Here is a 20,627-nt window from a genome sequence, read left to right as displayed (position 1 = left end):
TTTTGGGGAAGGTGTCAGGATGAGTCTAGAAAGATGTGTGGGATTTTACTGGGTGAAAATCCGCTGCCCATTGTGAGACAGAGGAAAGAGCATGTATGAAGGATCAAACTCCGCAACGTGATGGCGCTTGGAGGGGGCCTATGAGGAAATGAGACCCATGAAGCCAGAAGTGTGAGCAGGAGCAAACCACACAGGGTTTTGCAGGTTTGGACAGAGTCTGTCGTCATCCAGAGGGAACTGGGGAGCCACTGAAGGGGAGCAGAGAGCGGAGTGCATGATTAAACCCCATGTTTCTGAAAACTCGAGTCCTGGGATTGTGCTGTACATAGCAATACATGTTTGCTGGCTTGGGAGAAATACCTGGCACTAAGAAGGCAGTGGAAGTCTAGTAACTCAACTAGTTGTCTGCTACTCCGTCTCGTAAACTGTCTGGACTCACAAGTGAAAGCTCCACATCGTCCCTGGGTTGATTTCTGGTTCACCATGGAGGAGGAAGGAGCTCTCTTCATGCAGGGAGCGGCACTTCATGATACACATGCCCACAACTCTTCAGGATGTTTTATCTCTCTGTAGATACCGGACAAAGTGGAGCACTGCAGGGAGGTGACCGGCTTCCCAAGCTGCACAAAAATCTCCCACTTCTAGGGCAGGGGGCCAAAACTGATTCTGCTGTTTGATTGGGTTCAGTATTTCCAAGAATGAGTTAAAGAACATTGCACTTTTCCTTGGCAAAGATTTTTCAAACAAATGTACCATCCAAAAAAGAGCTAATGTCCAGGTAGGTTAAGGTGCAAGGAAACAGGCAGGCTCTTCCACGGGGCAGGAACTGTAAATTGATTTAAATCTTGTGCGGGCATTTGTGGCAGCAAAGGAAAGGCCCAAAGGCTTTGCTCTGCCAACTCCTGATGGAGAAATTTATCTATGGATGCAAATGAGGGGAGTGTCTCAGCTTTGTAATCACTAGAATGAGCTGAAATGTCCAAAACCTTGGCACTGTTGAAGAGGACACTGTGTGTTGCTAAGATAAAATACCTCACTTGCCCAGCTTAGAGGAGGAGAGGCCTATTGTGGCTCATGTTTTCAGAGGTTTCCCTCTCTAGTTGGTGGGCTCCGGGTAGACGAGGCCCGGCCGAAGCTTGCTTCCCAGCAGGTAGGAAGAAGCAAGAGAAAGTTATTGGGACAGGAAGAGCTGGAGGCAGGAGGCGCCCTTCAAAGGAAACGCCCAACACCACCTGCTTCCTCCAGCTGGGCCCACCTTCTAAGAACCATTCAGCTATGGAGGGCGGGAAGGATCATTACTTTAAAGTTAGACAAGCACATCACCCTCATGCAATTGCAGTGGAAAGTTTGGGTAAGGAGGAGGTTCAACAGCTGTCTCTGGCATGGCAGCCAGGTGTTTTTTGTTTGTTTGTTTTGCTTTTTGGTTGTTTTTTTTTTAAGGAGGTTGTCTGGGTTACTGAAAAAAAATTGAAGAATTAGGGAGACTGAGGTTTTGTTTGTTTTTCGGTACCAGGGATAAAACTCAGGACCTTCTGCTTGCAAGGCAGGAGCGGTGCCACTGAGCTAAATCCCCAGCCCTGAGACTGGGTTTTCAATCTGGCTATGTAGCCATAAACAAGCCACTAGCTCCCTGATTCTTCCGTCACTCACTGATTTATGTGCACACATGTGTACAGGTGTATGTGTATATGATCAGCCATTTAATTCTCATAATAATCCTATGAAGTAGTATTACTCTTATTCCCATTTTACAGGTGAGGGAATTAAGGCTTGGAGGGAGTAAGTAGTGTGTTTGAGGGTAGCTAAAACCTTAACCCATAATGTACTGTACGAAGGATTTCAACCCAAGTATGCGCTATGCTACCCTCAACTGTATAACTACAAGGGTCATAGCTTCCACAAGTGTGAAAAGGAGTATTAGGCTGCTGGACCTGGGTAAGAGGTGCAGATAAACCTTCCCTGAGGATGTGGCCCCGAGGGTGGGAAGGAACAGGGGCGAAAGGAAGTAGCAGCCATGCGTGCCTGGGTTTCTGCTTGGCGTTGCTGTAGCAGACTGCGGACAGGGTTAGTATCTGCAAATTCTCTTTCCCTCCCAGCCCCAGACACTCCTGGCCAGAGCACTTTACAACAACCGCCCCGACTGCTCCGACGAGCTGGCTTTCTCCAGAGGGGACATCCTGACCATTCTTGACCAAGACGTGCCTGAAAGCGAGGGCTGGTGGAAGTGTCTGCTTCATGGCAGGCAAGGCCTGGCCCCAGCCAACCGCCTCGAGGTCCTCACGGAGGGCCCTGAAGACGGGTCACCCCCGGCCAGTGCGGAGGAGACCTACCAGGTGCCCGCCACGCTCCACTGCGCACCGCTGGGACCCGTGTATGAGCCGATGAAGGGCTGGGTGGAGAGGTCCCCGCCCCCCACTACCCAGGTCTACGAGTTCCCGGACCCACCTTCCAGAGCCAGAATCGTCAGCGAAAAGACTCTGAGCTTTCCAAATCAGGTAAGTGCACCTCCAAAGGAAAGGAAAATATGCTGCCCATCAGACTGAACCCGCAAGGGGGAACACTGATGACTGGTGGCCCAGGTGCGGAGCTTTGGGGCTCGGCCCACCCGTGACTGCCCAGCTCTGTGAGACTGGCCACAGCGGGCAGCACGCCACAGGCTGAGTCCGTTTGTGCACTGTAAGAGAGCACGGGGGCCCCTTCATGCTGTGAAGGTCACTAGGGCCCTTAGTGACCAATGTTGGGGTTGGATTCCTTTGTGCCAAGGCAAGAAGTTACTCATGACATTTAAGACGTGTGTGAGTGTGTGAGTGCATGTCAGAGGTACCGATAAATGTTGGTGATCACCACAGTGAGCTACTCTGCAATTGTTTTGTAAAAAAAAAAAAAAAGGGTATTTATTTATAAGGGGGAAGAAGGAGCCACCAAATCAAAGACCAAATGAACAAAAATTCAAAAACACAGTGTGCATGTATGTGCGCATGGCCTTGCACAGAAAGGGCTGGAGGAACCCATGCCAGATGCAGGGCCTTAGGAAGTAGCACAGGTGAAGGAAGGCTGGCCGCAGGGACCAGGCCTCACACAAAGTAGGTCCTTGATAGGCATGTCGCAAATAGATTAGGAAGTTGACGTCTGTGGTCTGTGGAATGCATATAAAATCTACAGTTTTTATAATACTGTTTAAAAAAACAGAAAAAGGAGCTCTTAGTAAAGGCAAAATGAAAGCTTTTTTTTTTTACGAAAATAAGGAATTAAGAGGAGGAGAAAAGTGACACATTGCTTTCCCCAAGCCTTGGTGCTTGTGAAGCGTTAGGAATGCATAGTAGACCAGCAGGGCTCAGTCCCTTGAGCATTTCCCACCACCACAGACTCTGCTTTGAGCCCAAGTGACACAGCCCACCCGGCCACAGCCCTGATAGAAGTCTCGTGGGGCCTGTGTCAAGGGGTGGGGGGAAGGCTGCTGCCCCAGTGTGTGAGGTGTGATTTAAAAATACAGTCATGCTTGCATTTTAAAAATTGCATTATAGTAAAAGATACATTGCCACTAATCCCTTCAAAATACTCCCTTTCATTTCGCACACGCGAACCCTATCATTATGGCTATTTTCCGAAGCAGTTCTGGAAGTCTTCTTTTGTATCTTTACAAAGTATGATTAAAAAAACAAACAAACAAACATGGCGAATGCCGCTGCTGCCACTGCTGCGTGCCATCCAAGGGAAAGGCAGGCTTTTAAAAATGTTACAGTGTGTATTCATCTTATTTACCCAGCGTGGCAACATTCTATTTCTGGCTTTTCCCCAAAGTCAAAATGATCATGAGAGGTAAACATTTTTAATTGATTCAGAACATCAAAGCAGCCAAAACAATGTAAAGGAAGACACTGAAGAAAGAGAACTTCCAGAACTGTTTCAGAAAATAGCAAGGATGAAGGGATCAATGTGCTTGAAGTGTATTTGGAGGGGGCTTCATGGCAATGTGTCTTTTATTGTAATAATTTTTTTAAATGCAAACATTCATCATATTTTTTCGATCACCCCTCATCCATGCAGTGGAGACCCCAGGAATAAGCTGCCCACTTCTCAGGCCTCCCCCCAGCAGCTGGAAGGTGTTGATTCCTTCAAAAAGATTTTGAAGAGTTCCGATTTTCTAACTCTCTGGGTTGCAAGGCATAGAATCAGACAGCTGTTACACGGAACAGCTGCCAACATGCAAGCACTGGCTCCAGGCACCAGGAGGAAGAAGCCTCCAGGCCGGCCGGGCCTCCACTAGCAGCCCACGGGGCAGACCCTACCTCACTCCTCTGGAACAGTTGGCCCGCTCTCCCCCTGGCATCTCAGCTGCGGTCAGAGCAGCTGCCTCTGTGCGGGGACCTGGTGGTGTCTCCTCTAAGAACAAGCGATACTAGCTGAAGTTGGCTGAGCATCAGTGCCAATTCCCCCTTTCCCTAAAGACAAAGGGAACGTGGTGTCAGCCAGGCATCCCCAGCACTCCGCACAGTACTGGCCCCTGAGGCATTTAGTAAAATGTGGCTGCATGAATGACACGAGCCACCAGGCTTCAGAAACTCAGACTCCCCTGCCAGCTGCTGAGTGGGTGAAGGGAAGGATGAGGGTACTGTGCGGGGGGCGGGCACAGCAAGACCCAGAGGGCCTCTGCTGGAAGATCTGTCCTGACCAAAGCACGGCAGTCCTCACCTGGACCCCTGCGGGTACCAAGAGGAACTTCAGCTTCCAAAGGGGAATTCGGGGCCCCTGCGTGGGGGTCTGAGGTTGCCACGGTAAAACACCCGGGGAACTTTCCTGCCTGGTTTTCCTTTCTTAAGTTCCCTCCTTGTCTTCCCAAACTACATTTCTTCCCCTTGCCTTTCCTTTCTTTTCCTTTCTCTTCCTTTGAGGGCCCAGCCCCGGTTTCCTTGGCTTTGGGATAAGCCACTGTCACTCTGGAGCACTGAGAAGGAACGTCTGGACACCCTCTGTGCATCTCTTTCCTCCTCTCTGTCAGGGGGTTGGACTTATCATTTCTCAGATCACCCCCAATTGCACCTTATCATGATTCTAAATAACTCCACATCTCCCCCAGCTTTAAAGAGCAGGGAGCTAGGTGTAGTAGAATAGTTAATAATCAGCTAAGAATGTTCTCTGGCCACAGAAAAGGAAGTCATCACCTATGTGCTCAGGTGAGCTGACATTTAATCCAAGTCTGCCAGTGCTCAGGAAATACAATCGAGCAGATGTGATCACTGATAGAATCAGGAAAGTCCCAGCCCCTGGCTTCAGCCGCTTTCTGGTGGAGCGCCCACAGGCTCGGCCCAGAGAGCGACTCTTCACAGCCTCCTTTTACAGTTGATCTCTGTACTTACAGACTGGCTCCAAACAAAAAACCGAGATCATGGGAACACATGGCTTTCCCCAAGTTGTCCTAAGAAAAGCATCTATGTGTCAGATGTCCCTATAGCTGACCTCTGTGGACCTATGGATTAGAGAGATTTTCCATTTTTGCAGATGAGGAAACTGATCCTGGGACAGGACAGGAAGCTGCCCATCCAGGCTCAGGCAGCTGTGGCCACAGAGCTGGGACTAAAGCTCCCCAGTTGGATCCGTCTGCCTCACCCCAGAGAGAGCTCTCCCCTCACCATCTCGGGCTGCCCCTCATCTCCTTCCCTTTGCTGTGGCTTAAGCTTTTCTCTCTATGGAGGTTTTTGTTGAAGTCTCGCCTTCAGATCCGAAGGGTGCAGCTCAGCTGCTAGTATCAATCAAAAAAGGAAACAAGTCTGGGATGCAGCTGAGTGGGAGAGTGCTTGCCTAGTTCGTGGAAAGCCCCAGGTTCAATCCCTAGCACCATAAATAAAACATAAAACCAGCCCTGTGTGGCACCCCCATGCCTGCAACTTTCTCTATTACTTCCCCCCGGGGTAACCACTATCCTGAGCTTTGTTTTGCCTTTATGTCTACTTCCTTAATACAATATGTAGGCCTGATTTAAAAGAAAATAGAGCACATAAAGAACATGTTGGATTTTGGTTTCACTTCTAAGGGGGACTTTGGTATTTCAAGTGTAAAGAGCTAGGTTTCCTGGTGAAGTCACCATTGGACCCGATAGTTCCTAAACCAGAATTTCTTCTGTCTCCCTAAACCTTTCAAAACCACATTTCTCAGACATGTTCCTTAATTCACCGATACCTGGAACCTACATTTTCCAAGAAACTGGGTATTTTTGCAGTGGCGTCTTCCTATCTGACATGTCATTGGCAGGAAAGTCCCTTGGCCCCCTGGTGGTGCTTCTACCTGCACACGTGGTCCACAAAGCCAGCCACATAAACAAAGTGGGCCTGAAGGCACCGGCGAGTAACAGGCAAGGGGGCATCGCTGGAAAGGTTCTTCGGTGAGAGCTGGGTGTGTTGGGATAGGTGGAGCCCGGAGCGGGCAGACGAGGAGGAGAGGGGCAATGGGTAAGGACGCTCTTGCCTGGCTCCCAGGCCTGGATGGTCCGTGGCTTCTTAGGCTGTTGAACAGCTTGGGTTTAAGTAAAAATCCAGTGGGGACCATTGGTGAATCCACACTGGCCCAATCAGCCTGAGACCACCCAGTAGAGAGCTAGGGTTATAGCTTGTAATGAGGAAGACGGCAGGCCAGAGAACCCAGAAACAACCCACAAACAAGAAAAAGTAGCCTCCTTGTGGAACTGGGGGAAAGATGGGGTTCGGGTGAGATGTGATAGGAAGTGAACCAGGATAATAGGCTCCAAGTGGTCAGCTCCAGCCTGAGTGCGAGGTCCCCTCTTGGGCACCACACAGCAGAGACAGGTAGAATGCCGGCCTGTGTCCCCTTCCTGCAGAGCTCTGCCTGGAAGTCTCTGCTGCCCCTGCCCATGACTCAGGTCCTCCGGGCACTAGTGGGTTGTTGCCTGTCTAATGCCAGGATTTCAGAGAGCAGCGCTTCCCAGATCCTGTTTCTTTGTAAAGAAGGGAAAAAAAAAGCAGCTGTCACTCAAGGAAGGAGTCTGTTTTGACACTTGACAGCTGCACTGTGTCCTCGGGAGACGTGCGCGTCCTGTGGGCTTTGCAGCTGCTTTAGCTGCACCTGTGACTCCAGCATGCTGGACAACCGAACGGGTTTTTATACATCAAACTAGATTTTACTGTCCTGAGGTGGACACACTCACCAAAAATGAACAAATAAATGCCAGCACTTAACATGTGCACCCCAGCACTAGGTTTTAGGGACATCAAGATGAACGAGGGACCCTGGCCTTGTCCTCATTGAATTCTGACTTCCCTCCTGATCCAGCTTGGGAATCCCCCACTCAGTGACAGGCTCCTTGGGACCCAGGCTGGAGGCACGCTTTTCCCTTCCTAGGCTCTCAGGAACTTCAGCTTTTCCTCTCTTCCAGCCCTGTCTTGAGTCCCAGCCCGTGTCCTCGATGTGCCCGCATCTATTTCCTTCCCCTGTAGACTGAGCCCCCATCAGCCAGCATCACTACCCTATTGAAAAACATCACCCACTGCCAGGCCTCTCCTAGACACGATCTGATTCAAAAGGTCTGAAGTAGGCCCGGATTCTTTTGTGGTTCACCAGAGAATTCAGGCCTTCAATCCGAGGTGGAAGCCACCACCCTGTAGCATGCAGAACAGTCCCTGGTTTAGAGCTGACAGCAATGAGCTCTAAATGGTTATCTGGAGCCCCACATTCCCTCTGCAGGCACAGACTCTGTGGCAGCAGCTTTAACAATAACGGACCAAGTACTCCTACTGTCAGTGTAAATCCTGAGCTCCTTAGCTGACTCCCCGCTCCTCCTCTCCTCCCCTTGCCTACTCCCCTCTGTTGCTTTCATCCACTCGTCACCAAGGTCTCTTCGCCTCCCGCTCAGGACCTCAAGAGCTGTCACCCGTGATTCCTCCCATCACCTCTGACTCCCCACTGGTGATCGCCCCAAGTGGCACCCGTTTCCATGGGCCTGCTTCCCCTCGACCTGCTGAGCCCCTCCAGGTACCCGAAGACAGCCAGTGCTGCTTGTGAGGCGGGCAGCCACAGCCTCAGCATCACCGGGTGAATGCACCAACGACCCCGGGCTGGACTTCTCTCACAGTCACCAAGCAAGCTCACTTCCCCTGCAGGTTCTTGGGGCCTTCAGCTCTCAGAGGTTCGCCAGATGCGGGGCCCAAGACCCTGCACTCTGACTGCTTCCCAGGTGAGACAGAGACAGGCAGCTGTGGTCCACCTCTGAGGAAGGCCGCCTTCCCACCAGCCGGCCCCAGGCTCCAGCATGAAGGATCTGCCTCCAGAGGTGCTGGGCACACCCTCTCCAGCATCCGACAAGCTGTCTTTGCGTCAGAGACATAACTCAGAATGTAGTGATGATAATGACCATGACACTGTCTTTCCCCTGGCCCTTCTGTTCCTCCCAGACCCTCTTCGAGCTTCCCAGACCTACGACAGCCACAACAACAGCCCTGCCTTCCCAGGTGTATGACGTGCCTGCCCACAGCCGGCCCTCCTTGGCCCTTAACGTGAGTCTGATCCAGCCACCCTGCCCCCATCTGGCCTCTGTGCCAGGAACCTGGGATGGGGGTGTCACGCGGACATCACATTTCAGCTCACTGAGGTCTTCAGGGGCCTCAGTTTGCTCTAACTCCAAAGACACCCCACCCAGATGCCAGCTGCACAGCCAAGCTCCGCAGAACAGTGGCGACTGAAGTTCTGCGTGGTTGTGGAGTTGTACTTTTCACGTGCAATAGAAGGGCCAGGGATGTAGCTCAGTGGTGTCGCGCCTGCCTCCCAAGTGCAAGGTCCTGAGTTTGATCCCCAGTACCAGAAAAGAAAAAAGCAAACAGGGCCGAGGATTTAGCTCAGTGGTGGTTCCACCACCTGCCTTGCAAGCGCAAGAACCCAAGTTCGATCCCTGGTACCGGAAAAAAAAAAAAAAAAGCATATGTAATAGATATTTCATTTTACATATATGTATGTATATATTATGCATGCATTCTTGCACTTTTTAAAAAAATCTTTTGGGGGAGCATTGCTAAAGATGGAACCCAAGTGCTTTATACTGAGCTACATCCCCAGCCCCCAAAAATAACATATTAAGGGTGGGCATTATAATCTTAGCATTGGTTATCGCTGATAGCCCAACAGTTACTATCTCTGTTTTAGGGTTGGTTATTTTTTTTCTAAACTTACTTGTACATAACTGGAACATCAAATTTTTTTAAATGTGCTTCACGAAGTGAAAAATAACTTCAATGGGGAGAGGTGGCGCACGCCTATAATCCCAGTACTCAGGAGGCCGAGGCAGGAGGATCACTGTGAGTTTGAGGCCATCCTGGGCTGGATGGTGACTTTAAGGCCAGCCTAAATTACATAGTGAGATCCTGTCCCAATTAAAAACAACAACAACAAAAACTTCACTCTTTTTTTTTAAGATGCTGGAGATTGAACCCTTGGCTTTTGTACTGAACTATATCCCCAACGCTTTTAATGCTGTTGATGTAAGACACTACATTACTAAATGTCACACTACATTACTAAATTGCCCAGGCTAGGCTGGAACATGTGATCCTCCTGCCTCAGCCTCCCAAAGTGCTGGGATTACAGGCCTGTACCACCAGGCCCAACTCTTCACTCCTTCCTTAGTTTTCAGCCTCCACCATCGCAAGTGGGAGCCCTGTGGGAGCTGCCCCAGGCCTGCTGCCTGGCCCCTCCTCAGAGGTCCTGTGGTCTCAGACCTCAGCCACAAGCATCAAGGCCTTCAACGCTTCCGTGTGACTCTGTGCAGCTGGGGCTGAGACCACAGCAGTCGTGTCAATAGAACTCACACAGCTCTCTGACTTCCTGGTCACTCGGGTCCAAAGAAGTCACTTTAGCCTCCCTAGTCTCCAGGGAGGAGATGCAACATCCAGGTGAAAAGCAACCTCTCCGCTCATGTCAGGCTGGAGCCCCTGCCTTGCCTGGCTTGGTCCTGCTTATGCAACCTGGGATCCGGAAGTGTGAGCTCAGGATGCACTGGGATCTCTGCAGCTCCCCATGGAAAGCTGGCACAGAGACCTCCTGGCAGGGTTTCTGACTGGGGTGGGGAGAGGGGCCCCACTCACCTGGTTTCCTGGGAGCAGGTGCAGGGCTGGAGGGTGGCAGTGGGTCAAGCTGACTCCTGCTCCTCTGGACTGTCCCCTGCCTCCTCACTGAGCACAGTTTTCCTGCAAGTTCCACCTGGAGGTCAGTGTTCCTGCTGTGCCTGTCTTCTTCCCTCGCTCCAAACAGGAAGGTCGCCTCCAGTGTGTCCTCCCGAGGGTCCCTCATCCATCTGCTGGCCTTGCTCAGCCCTGTGGCCCTTGCCAGGTCCACAGAAAACACACCTCCTCCCTTCACTGTGAGAGACTCCGGGAGCACCGGTGGCTGCCTTGTGTAGCTGGCCTCCCTCACCTCACCCTGAGCCTGGCCCCGTCGTGCCCCGTCTTCATTTAAAATTCTGATCATTTGTTCATCATCATGTTTGCATTAATTATGACTTTTTAAAATATCACCTGGATGTATGTAGTTTCATTGCCTTCCAAATGCTGTGCCCTCGGTGAGGGCTTCGCTTCTGTCACTCTGGTCCCGATCCCGGCACAGGCCCCTGCACTGTTTGGCCATCAGCCTCTCCCCTCCCACCCCAGCCAGCGCCCACACTCAGGGCACATGGCTCGAGTCACCAAAGGCTCCCTCTGGAGCCCTCAATGCCTTATTTGAAGGGCAGGGACCCCCTCCCCCAGCCAAGGGGAGTCCATGGGATATTCAGAGCCTAATAAACCCCACTGAGGCCCAGCTCTTTCTCTTGCTTTTTTTTTTTTCATTAAAGCTGTTTTGGTGCTGTGTCACTTTGCTTTGAAACTTGGATCTTTTTTCTCACATCCTAATATACGTGTTTTCTGATTGCTGTGAGATAGATGGATATTATAATCTATATTATAATGTATGTATTTCAAGTTACTGAAGGAAAGTGACACTGTAGGAACATGACAATCAGGGTCTCCACAAGCACAGTGCCTGACACTTAATAGGTCCTCAGTATGACATATATTTGTCCAAAAGTCACCCGGAGCCTCTTTTTATTGCTCTCAGTACTGTATGCATACAGTGCCACCTGGCTGAGTGTTTAGTAGGTAATAGGCACTTGATAGACATTTTTAGGATGAATACAAGAGTGATAAACATAGGATAATTTCTGTTGAGAGAAACAAATGAAAAGGAAGATGCCAGGGCCATTTTTCCTTCTGGCTTCGTTGGTTCTTAAGGCTGATTCCTTTAAGAGGAGCTGTCAGGGAAACACAGGCAGCTGCACCTTAGTGCTCCATGGCTTTTCCCACCTTTGAAGCAGGACTCCTTTAAAGCACCAAGCCTTTTGCCGAATGTACACTCAGCGCAGCGTGGAGACTCCCCCCGGAAGAGCAGCTTGACTGAACCCCGAATTGTTCAGGGATTTGTCTTTCTTTGGAAAAAAGCACTGGGGTGTGGAGAGTTCGTGACGGTAGCCATTAGGAAGGAAGAGTCTAAGTATCCTCTTCTATGTCCTTCCCTAGCAGCCAGCGAAACACCGGCTATACGATATACCAAGCAGCTTCCACAAGGCAGCCCTGCAGCTCCCGGCCGGACAAGCAAGTGTGAGTATGAGATTCGATGCTATGAAAACTAAATGTCCACTGGGAAATGTCATCGTCTTGGTGTGTTAGTCAGCTCTCCGTCGCTGGGACAAAGTACCTGAAACAAACAACTTGTAAGGAGGAAACGTTTATCTGGCACTTGGTTTCAGACGTTTCAGTCCATGGTAGGTTAGTCCATGGCTTTTGGGCCTGTGGCGGTGCAGGATATACTGGCAGGAGTGCATAGTGGAGCAAGGGTATTCACGTCACGGTGGCCAGTTTGGGACCGGGGTCCTGATACCCCCTTCCAGGGCACCTCTGATGGCATCACTTCATTCAACCAGAACCTCTTAATGACTCCATCACCTCCTGACCAGCATCAGGAGCTGGAGACCAAGGACTCCACAAGGGAGGCTTTCAGAGACATTTCGGGTCTAAACCATAAAGCTCAATCAAAAACAGAACACAAATTGCTCTTGACAAAGTCTCACATTGGAGGCACCATCCCCAAATGCACTGGGGTTTATGCACAGGGTTGGGCATGTGGTGTGACAAGTCTTTGAACTTCTCCGTGCTTCCGTTTCTTTGTTTGTTTGTTTGTTTGTTTGTTTTGAGACAGGGTCTCACTACGTAGTTGAGACTGACCTGGAATTCACTCTGTAGCCCAGGCTGGTCTCGAACTCACAGCGATCCTCCTGCCTCAGCCTCCCAAGTGCTGGGATTACAGGCGTGCGCCACCGTGCCCAGCACTAACGTATGCTTTGACTTGGATGCAGGCTTCACCTGCAGTCTGCACCATCCACATGCCTCATTCGATTCTAGCACGTGTGCTATGGACATGCTCGCATCTAAGGTTACTGGGGGAAGCCTTACCAGAGAGGCAGCACTTCAGTGTAATGAGCGGTGTACAGGAGTTTGTTAGCTGGAAAGGAAGGGGTTGGAAGGGCAGTTAGGGCAAAGGAACCAGTTTGGGGGAAAAAAAAAAGTGGAATTCTGAGTCCGGTGGGTGATAAACAGCCTGAGTAGACACTGTAAGCATGGCAGGGATGGGATGGTAGGAGTGGAGAGAAAGGGGGCTCAAAGCCATGTGGAGACAGCCTGGAGGGGCCTTGACAGGTAATAGCACTGGGGAGCCATGGAAGGAACCTGAGCAGGGGGGCAACAGACTTTAATGAGTCACTCAAATACTCTTTTTTTTTTTTCCTTATTGTACTGGGGATTGAATCCAGGCCTTCGCACTGAGCAACACCCCAGCCCCTCTCCCCAACCTTTATTTTATTTTATTTTATTTTATTTATTTGTTTGTTTGTTTGTTTTTGTAATTTTGAGACAGGGTCTCTAAGTTACTAAGTTGCCCAGGCTGGGTTTGAACTTCCAAACCTCCCGTCTCAGGCTCCCAGAGGGTGGGGTTACAGGCATGTGCCACATGCTCAGGTCAAACCTTCTTTTTATGGCTACTACTCTGAGACAACTTTGTGTGATTCCTACACAGGGCCAGAGCGTTCCCCCGACGCCTGCGCTGGACTTCGGAAGAGGTGGCTACAATACATCACCAGCCCCTCAGAATTCAGGATGGATTTACGACATGCCAGCGCCTCTGGGAAAGGCCAGGGTCAGAAATTCAGCTCCAGCTGGCTCCACGGAAGACACAACGCCAAACACTGTCCCCAGTTCGGCAGCCATTGCTGTCAGCCCCCTGAGCAGCAGAGACCAGGCCCTCCATCCACAGCCGTGTGACAGTGTGCCCACGAAGAAAAAGCTCAGCCTCCCAGAAGTGCCTCCCTCCACCTTCCCAGCACCTCAGGACACAGTCCCTTTGGATGCAGGCATCAGCTACAGGGTGCCTTCGAGCTTTCTGATTCCCCGAGTGGAGCAGCAGAACACCAAGCCCAACATTTACGACATCCCTAAAGCCAGCTCAAATGCATCTCTGGCTGAGAAAGAGTTTCAAAAGGCCAAGGAGGCCCCAGAGAACTCCTCGGGCCTCGATCCCTGCCCGTTCTCAAGACGGACGACCACTCTGTACCCTGAGTTGGACAGACTGTCCGTTTCCAGCTCAGACAGCAGAGCCAGTGTCCTTTCTTCATGCTCCTCTGTGTCCACCGACTCCTCCTGCAGCTCTTCATCCTCCTTGGAGGACTCAGCCAAGGAGCTCTGCCTGGATGTGGACTCGGCCAAAGAGATGGCGATGGCCCTGCAGCATAAGGTGGTCAACTCCGCAGCTGGCCTGCTGCTGTTTGTGAGCAGGAACTGGAGGCTCCGAGACTCCCTGGAGGCCAACATCCATGCGATCCACAGGGCCGCAGACCACATAGCAGGGTCGCTGAGACAGTTCCTGGATTTTGCCCAAGGAGTCCGTGGGACCGCCTGCAACCTCACTAACGGTCACCTTCAGGCCAGAATCCAGGAGCAGCTGCAGACAATCTCCAACTCCTACCAGAGCCTCCTGGAAGCAAAGGAGCGCCTGGACAGCTGCAAATGGTCTCTTGACGTTCTTTCGGTGGACAAAGTCCAAAGCAGCATGGATGACCTTGAGAGGTTTGTCATGATTGCGCGGATGGTTCCAGAAGAGGTCAAGAGGTTTGTCTCCATAGTCATCGCTAACGGGAGGCTCCTTTTTAAGCAGAACTGTGAAAAAGGAGACACTGTGCAGTTGTCCCTAAATGCAGAATTTAAATGTGCGAAATGTGTCCAGCTTCCCCAAAGAGAAATGGAATCCCACCAAAAGAGTACTCCTCCTAACAAACAGAGGGAGAACGGACACTCCCCTAAGCCGGCACAGAAAGACAGGACAGCTGTCTGTGAACAGGTGAGTTCAGAGTCCGAAGTGATGGAACAGGGCGTCACTGTTAGCCAGCATGGTCATCACTAGGCGAGATGCTGAGGACCTTCCATAGTGCGTTGGCTCCGGGGGGATGCAGAGAAATTGGTTCCATTTCCCAATCAATCAATCAGTCAATCCTCATCCATCACTCATCTTCATGAAAGTAAACTCCTAGGTAAAATCCTAATTAGCAAGTCAGATGATTGTTTTCATATTAAAGCAGATGGAACACGTGCATATTTAGATTTCCTCAAGAAATGTTTGGGGCTCAGGTTTTACCACTGATGCTGGAATGAACAGGGATTTTAAAAAACTATCTAGAAATCCATTCATTGAAGCCAGGGGAGGTGGCACCTCCCTGTAATCCCAGGGTTCGAGGAGCCGCAGCAAGAGAATCGTGAGTTCAAGGCAAGTCTGAACAATTTATGGAGATCTTGTCTCAAAAAAAGTGGATCTATTTGTTGAGTGAATTTTTAAATCTTACTACCTAGTTTCCTTGCACTTTTGAAAGTTATAAACGCCGTTGTCAACATGTTTCCTAGAAACAGAAAAGGAGCGTGAGCTTTCTTCCAGATTGTTCACAGCCTGACCAGCCCCTGGGTGCAGTCACAGTTGGAGATACTCTGCAGACTGTCTCCACATCTCACAGGAACAGACTTCAGTTCCAGACGTTACCAGCTTCAAGGGCCTAGCAGCTACCTGGGGGCTGTGTCACGGAGACATTTTGACACTTTCAGTCCTGGCCTTAGAGTTCTGCTGAAATACCTGGTGACGTAAGGGCTTTGACACATCCTACACACACTGAACATTTTTAATTTTCATTATGCATGGATATAATTTTATAAACTACATGGGTCATTATAATAGGCCATTTTGTTAGGTGAAATTCAGCCTGTGGGCTGCCAAATTCAGCTCTACCAAAGTCTCTTTCGGTTGAAAAAAAAAAGGTAACAAACAGTAGGTAAATCCATGGACAAAAGTATCAGGATAGATGTGTCAGTTTAAAGCGAATTTAAACAGTCGTATCATAATGTAAAAACCATTCAAGCTAGTAATTTAAAGGGATTTTATTTTACAGATGTTGCCTGGCCTAGAAGAGAAAGAAAAGTCAATCTTAGAACAACAGTCCGATGAAAACAGAAACTTAGAACCAGTGGTAAGCCGTCACACTCAGCCCCTGCCTTCCAATTAATGTGGTTTTTGTCCTTCGAGTTGTCTCCTCTGCTATGGAAAATTCACTATGACAGCATGACTTGCACGGGGGAGGCTTGCTACTTCCTTTTTAGCAGTAGAAGGAACCCTGGAGAGCGCAGTGTAGGGAGTGTGAACCTTTAGTCATCAGGGAAAGGGTCTGGCTGCTCTGTAGGGCTATTGTGGGCGGTGCCACCGTGGCCCTAAAGAGCCATCTCATTTCCTTGACATTTTTTTTTTCATGCTTCTCGTTACAATGGCAACAACAAAAACATTTGGGTTTGGGTTTTGTGTATCTTCAACACCTCTTTGACACTTGATCTACCGGTTTTCTTTTAAATCAAAGATGTTATCATCGTGCTTATTTCTCTTGGTTGTCTCTTCTGTGTGGCAGATGACCGTAGTCTTCCTTTTATCAACTTTTAAAGTTTTCTCTAAATTAATTAAAGTAAATAATGAGTCCATTTAAAGACGAAGTGTGAACAGCAGATGTTAAGAGACAGGCAAGAAAGGGTATAGCCTGCAAAGGCTGTGAAAGTTATCTTGGAGTTATTGATGCTTGGGTAACAGTGAACCAGTCTAACAAGCTGGAATTCGGGGCACGCGGGGTAAAAGACTGAAGGACAGACAGGTCCCTGACTCGGAAAAAGGTCATATTCCTCCTCCGATGCAAACTAAGGCAAGAACCCAGGCCTCGTGACACCCAGACCCCAGACACTCATCTCTGGGCTTGCCATATTGCTGGGCCATGCTGTCTTCCTCTCTGGGGAGAAAAACCTTAGACCTGTGGTTCTCCAACTCCACAGTGCATGGCAGGGCTTTGCTGAAACTCCGAAGGCTGAGCTCCCCTGTAAGCTTCTGCTACAGTGTGACTTGGTGAACCTAGGAGGCTGCATCTTTGATCAGTTCTTGGACGAGGCAGCTGGTGCAGGGCCCCTGCTAGGCAGCAGTGCTTCCGTGGTCGGGGACAGGGCGTCCTTGGCTGGGGAGACAGTTCTGTGTGTGGGGTGGGCTGTTTGGGGTCTCAAGCCTGCATCCACCAACTTTCCTGCAGCCGTTTCTCCTCGAGGCGACAGTGAGACCCAGCTCCACGCATCCCATGCCCAGGCTCGGGGTCACAGTGTCATTTGTTTTGTTTTGTTTTCTGTACTGAGGATGGAACTCGGGTCCTTTAACTTTTCAGACAGGCGTGGGTGGTGCCACTGAGCTAAATCCCCACCCTCACAGTATACTTTTCGTCCACTTCTGCCTGGTACTTTCCAGTTATGATGCTAACAATCTAACCTCGGGCTCCTTGCATCTGCCTGGTTCTAACCTGCACCTCATTCTTCTTATCCTCCGGAATCCCAAAGAAGCATCTTAACTGATACTCCAAACTTTTCTTCACTTTGTGCTAAAAACTATTCACTGCTTTCATTTTCCAAATATGATTTTTTTTTTTTTTTGCAGTACTGAGGATTGAGGATCTCACGTATATTAGGCAAGCATGCTACAACCTATAGCCCTGGTCCTTATTTATTCTTTCATTCATTTTAGTTGAGTCTCACTAAGTTGCCCAGATTGGCCTCGAGTTTGCAGTCCTCCTATATCAGCCTCCTGAATAGCTTGGCTAAACATGAAATTCTAATAATGAGTAGACCTCGCCAGCACTTTCCTACCTCTGTCCTTGTCTGATTTCCCCACCAAACCCACCAGCCACTGAGGACACAGCCCCTTTCTGAAAAATCACTCTTGTGTGTTTCCCCTGTCTGAGAGTTGTCATAGGTAAATGAAGTGTGGTTAAGAGAAAAAGTTCAGTTTAGCCTTTAACTTTGAGCTCTAGACCTTTAACTTGCTGACTAAATGTCCTTAGTAGCCTCTCCTCTGAACTTCAAAGTCCTTACCTATGAAATGAAAAGAGGAGATTCTTGAGGCCCTGCCCACCTATAACCCTCGCACTCAGGGAGGCTGAGGCAGGAGGATCACAAGCTGGGGCTCCGCCTGTCACTTAGTGACACAGCAAGACCCTGCAAAAGACAAAACATTAAAAATGTCTGGGGATGTCCTGGGTCCCCCTGAGCAGCCCTGGGTTCAAAAGCCCAGGCCTGCAAAAGTAAATAAGTAAAATAACAAAGGGCTCAGGATTTTTGCCTGGCATGCTCACCACCGAGTCAGGTGCCGAACGTTGACTTTGGGGGAGATGCTGATTCTATTTCCCACACAGTAAATTACCTGAGAGTAAAATTCTGATGAAATCTTTTAGCAAAGAAGCATTTTCATATTAAGGCAGAAAGCAGTAGGTCAGCCTATTTGATTCATTCTACAAACCTTTGGAGTGCAGATGTACCTCTTCTAGTGGAAGCAGAAAGAATTTTTAAATGTTTTAAAATCTGGTGGTTTTCTGTTTGTTTCTTTTTGTTTTTTCCTTTGAGACAGGGTCTCGCTATGTAACTCAGGCTGGTCGTGAACTCACTTATGTAGTCCAGGCTGGCCTCAAACTTGTGGCGATTCTCTTGCCTCAGCCTCCTGAGTGCTGGGATTACAAGTGTGGGCCACCACACCCAGTTTAAAATCTATCCTATGAGTAAATTTTAAAAATCTCATCATCACGTTTTTCCTCCCTCCCTCCCTCCCTTCCTTCCTTTCTTCTGTCCCTCCTTACTTTCTTTTTCACTAGGGATTGAACCCAGGGCCGTGTACCTGCTAAGCACATGCTGTATCACTGAGCTACACCCCAACATTTCGGGCACGTCTGAATGTTACGCATTTGGCCCCTGTCAGCATGTTTCTTAGAATGGGTTCCTTATGGCTAACGGCACTTTAAAACATCAATTTGTTAGACACATGTTGCAGCATTGATTTCCCAAACGAAACTGTTTCTCTTATAAAAAGGCTTGTCAATTGGGCAAAAACAGGAAGAGGAGGACATCCACAGCCTGCTGATCGATCCACCACTTATCCGCTTTGGTCTTGCTCTTCTCTAGAACCCCAGCTCTCTACCCCAGCCCTGGAGCGGGCCGGCCCCCGACAGGAAAGTCCCCCTCTCCGAGCACTGCCGGCTGTACTTCGGGGCGCTCTTCAAGGCCTTGGGCGCGCTTCACGGCAGCCTCGACTCCGGCCAGCCGCCCGAGGTGTTCATCACGCAGAGCAAGCTGGTCATCACGGTGGGGCAGAAGCTGGTGGACACGCTGTGCAGGGAGACGCGGGAGAGGGACGTGCGCAACGAGATCCTCCGCAGCACCGGCCGCCTGTGCGGACTGCTCAAGTCCCTGGCGCTGGCCACCAAGGACGCGGTGCTCGAGTACCCGAGCCCCACGGCCCTGGAGCTGCTGCAGGCCGAGGCCAAGAAGCTGGAGCATCACACGAGGCAGTTCCGAGAGACGTTGGAATGAGCCCTTCCTCCGAGGCTCACCCTGTGCGACTCGATGGGACTGGACGATGGGATGGGACGGGCCACACACGGCACCCAGTACCTCGCGGCTCCGCAGCCCAGGACGCTGACACCTAGGGGCTCGGGAAACACGGTCGGTCGGGCATTGCGAGGGCAGGACTCCGTGAAGCTGCCTGTGCAGTGTCCGTGTCGGAAGGTCACAATCCTCCAGTTCCCAGTCACCTTGCGGAGAGCGTCTGCACCCTGGCTACGCGTGTGCGCGGTTTACATCCTTCATTCAGCACTTAAGTACTGAGCACCACTTACGCACCAAGTTCTAGGAGCTGCCCAGGTGTCAGAGGCTGTCTGAGCTCCCAGTCCACTTGGGGGCAGAGATGACGAAGTGAGGAAGGAAGACATTTTCAGCACACAGAGAAAAAGGTGGGGAGGAGGAGGGGAATTTAGTTTCAAAAGATCAATATATTGCTTGCATTAGAAAATGTAGTGCACCCATCCCTGGTACAGAAAAAGAAAGCGGGGGAGAGAGAGGGGAGGGAGGGACGGAGAGAGAGAGAGAGAGAGAAGAGACAAAGAGAGACTATGTAGCTCAGTGGTACTGCATCTGCCTGGCAAGCACAAGGTCATGAGTTCGATCCCCAGTACTGGAAAAAAAAGAGAGAGAGAGAGAGAGAGAGAAAATGAGAGAACGTAATAATGTTTTTTCATTTTGCGTTGAATTAATCCCTTGAGATTGGTGCCTGTGTCTTGCACAAATATATCTACGTACATACACAGATATGAGCTCTGTTGTCTTACCCTAAAGACACATGCCGTATTTGCCTGCTCTGTTGGGTTCCCTGTTAACTTATTTCATGTATTACAGAGTCTCTGTTGATAAATCCTACTGCTCATTTGGAAAGGAACTTTAGCAGTTGCAAGTCAGTTACAGTCTACAATACTGTTCAAATATAATCATGAACGCCAACATCATTTGCAGCAATCTTTTCTTTGGAAAAGTCTCCGATCAACGTCACCCAAGCTCTGGTGTCGCAGGGAAAGCCTTTGGTGTCAGTTTTGCCCTTCAGGGGCTTCTCCTTAGGGTCTGCAGCGAGGTGCTGCTGAGGCCAAGTTCTCATGCACCGGGCCTGGTCCATGAAGCTGTCAGCTGTGTTATCTGTGGCGGCGCAGACAGGAAAGCACGCTGTGCTCAGGGTACCTATCACCGGGTACAGATGTGGAAGTGGCCTGGGCTCCCTTCCAGACAAACCACCTCCTCTTTCTGTCATAGAAGCTCAGTCCTGCCCCTGTTGCTGTGGTTATATCATCCCTCCGGGGTCATCTGCGTGCATCTCAGTCTCGATACAGCCTCGTACAGCATCTACAGGCTCGGCCCCTTGCAGTGGTACCCAGTTCAGTCCCCACCTGCTCCCCTGCCCTTGGGAGGCACTGTTAGGTTATTCACTGTGGAAGACTGGCTGTCCTTCCTGAGTCTCAGGGCTCGATAAAGAAGGAGCCCACCATTGTGAGCCTTAGTTCTCGGCAGCTGGACAGAGAGATGGGAGGGTTGCATTCTTTGAACAGCAGGATTTCGTCAGTTAGGATCCTGTCCCAAGCGACAGAAAACCATGCACGGTCTGTCTTAAGCAACAGAGGA

At 50.1% G+C, this 20,627-nt stretch overlaps 1 protein-coding gene across 2 annotated transcripts in view; it reads left to right on the top strand.

The window, feature by feature from the left end:
* Cass4 (Cas scaffold protein family member 4) overlaps nucleotides 1–19,516 on the top strand; it is a 43,564-nt gene extending 24,048 nt beyond the window's left edge. Inside the window, exons 2-7 of one of the 2 annotated variants that reach the window (XM_033767151.1) lie at nucleotides 2,097–2,495; nucleotides 8,403–8,504; nucleotides 11,553–11,630; nucleotides 13,102–14,418; nucleotides 15,512–15,589; nucleotides 18,588–19,516. In XM_033767151.1, coding sequence (XP_033623042.1) covers nucleotides 2,097–2,495; nucleotides 8,403–8,504; nucleotides 11,553–11,630; nucleotides 13,102–14,418; nucleotides 15,512–15,589; nucleotides 18,588–18,995 — 2,382 coding nt within the window. In that variant the 3' untranslated portion in view covers nucleotides 18,996–19,516. Of the gene's footprint in view, nucleotides 1–2,096; nucleotides 2,496–8,402; nucleotides 8,505–11,549; nucleotides 11,631–13,101; nucleotides 14,419–15,511; nucleotides 15,590–18,587 lie in introns of both variants that reach the window. The other variant, XM_033767150.1, reaches the window with a different exon arrangement.
* The last annotated feature ends 1,111 nt before the right edge of the window (nucleotides 19,517–20,627 follow it).

The sequence above is a fragment of the Fukomys damarensis genome, unplaced genomic scaffold, assembly GCF_012274545.1.
Source record: "Fukomys damarensis isolate Sample0158 unplaced genomic scaffold, DMR_v1.0_HiC HiC_scaffold_22, whole genome shotgun sequence".
Lineage (NCBI taxonomy): Eukaryota > Metazoa > Chordata > Mammalia > Rodentia > Bathyergidae > Fukomys > Fukomys damarensis.
The sequence above is the reverse complement of the archived record's forward strand: the minus strand, read 5'-3'. Positions and strand labels throughout refer to the sequence as shown.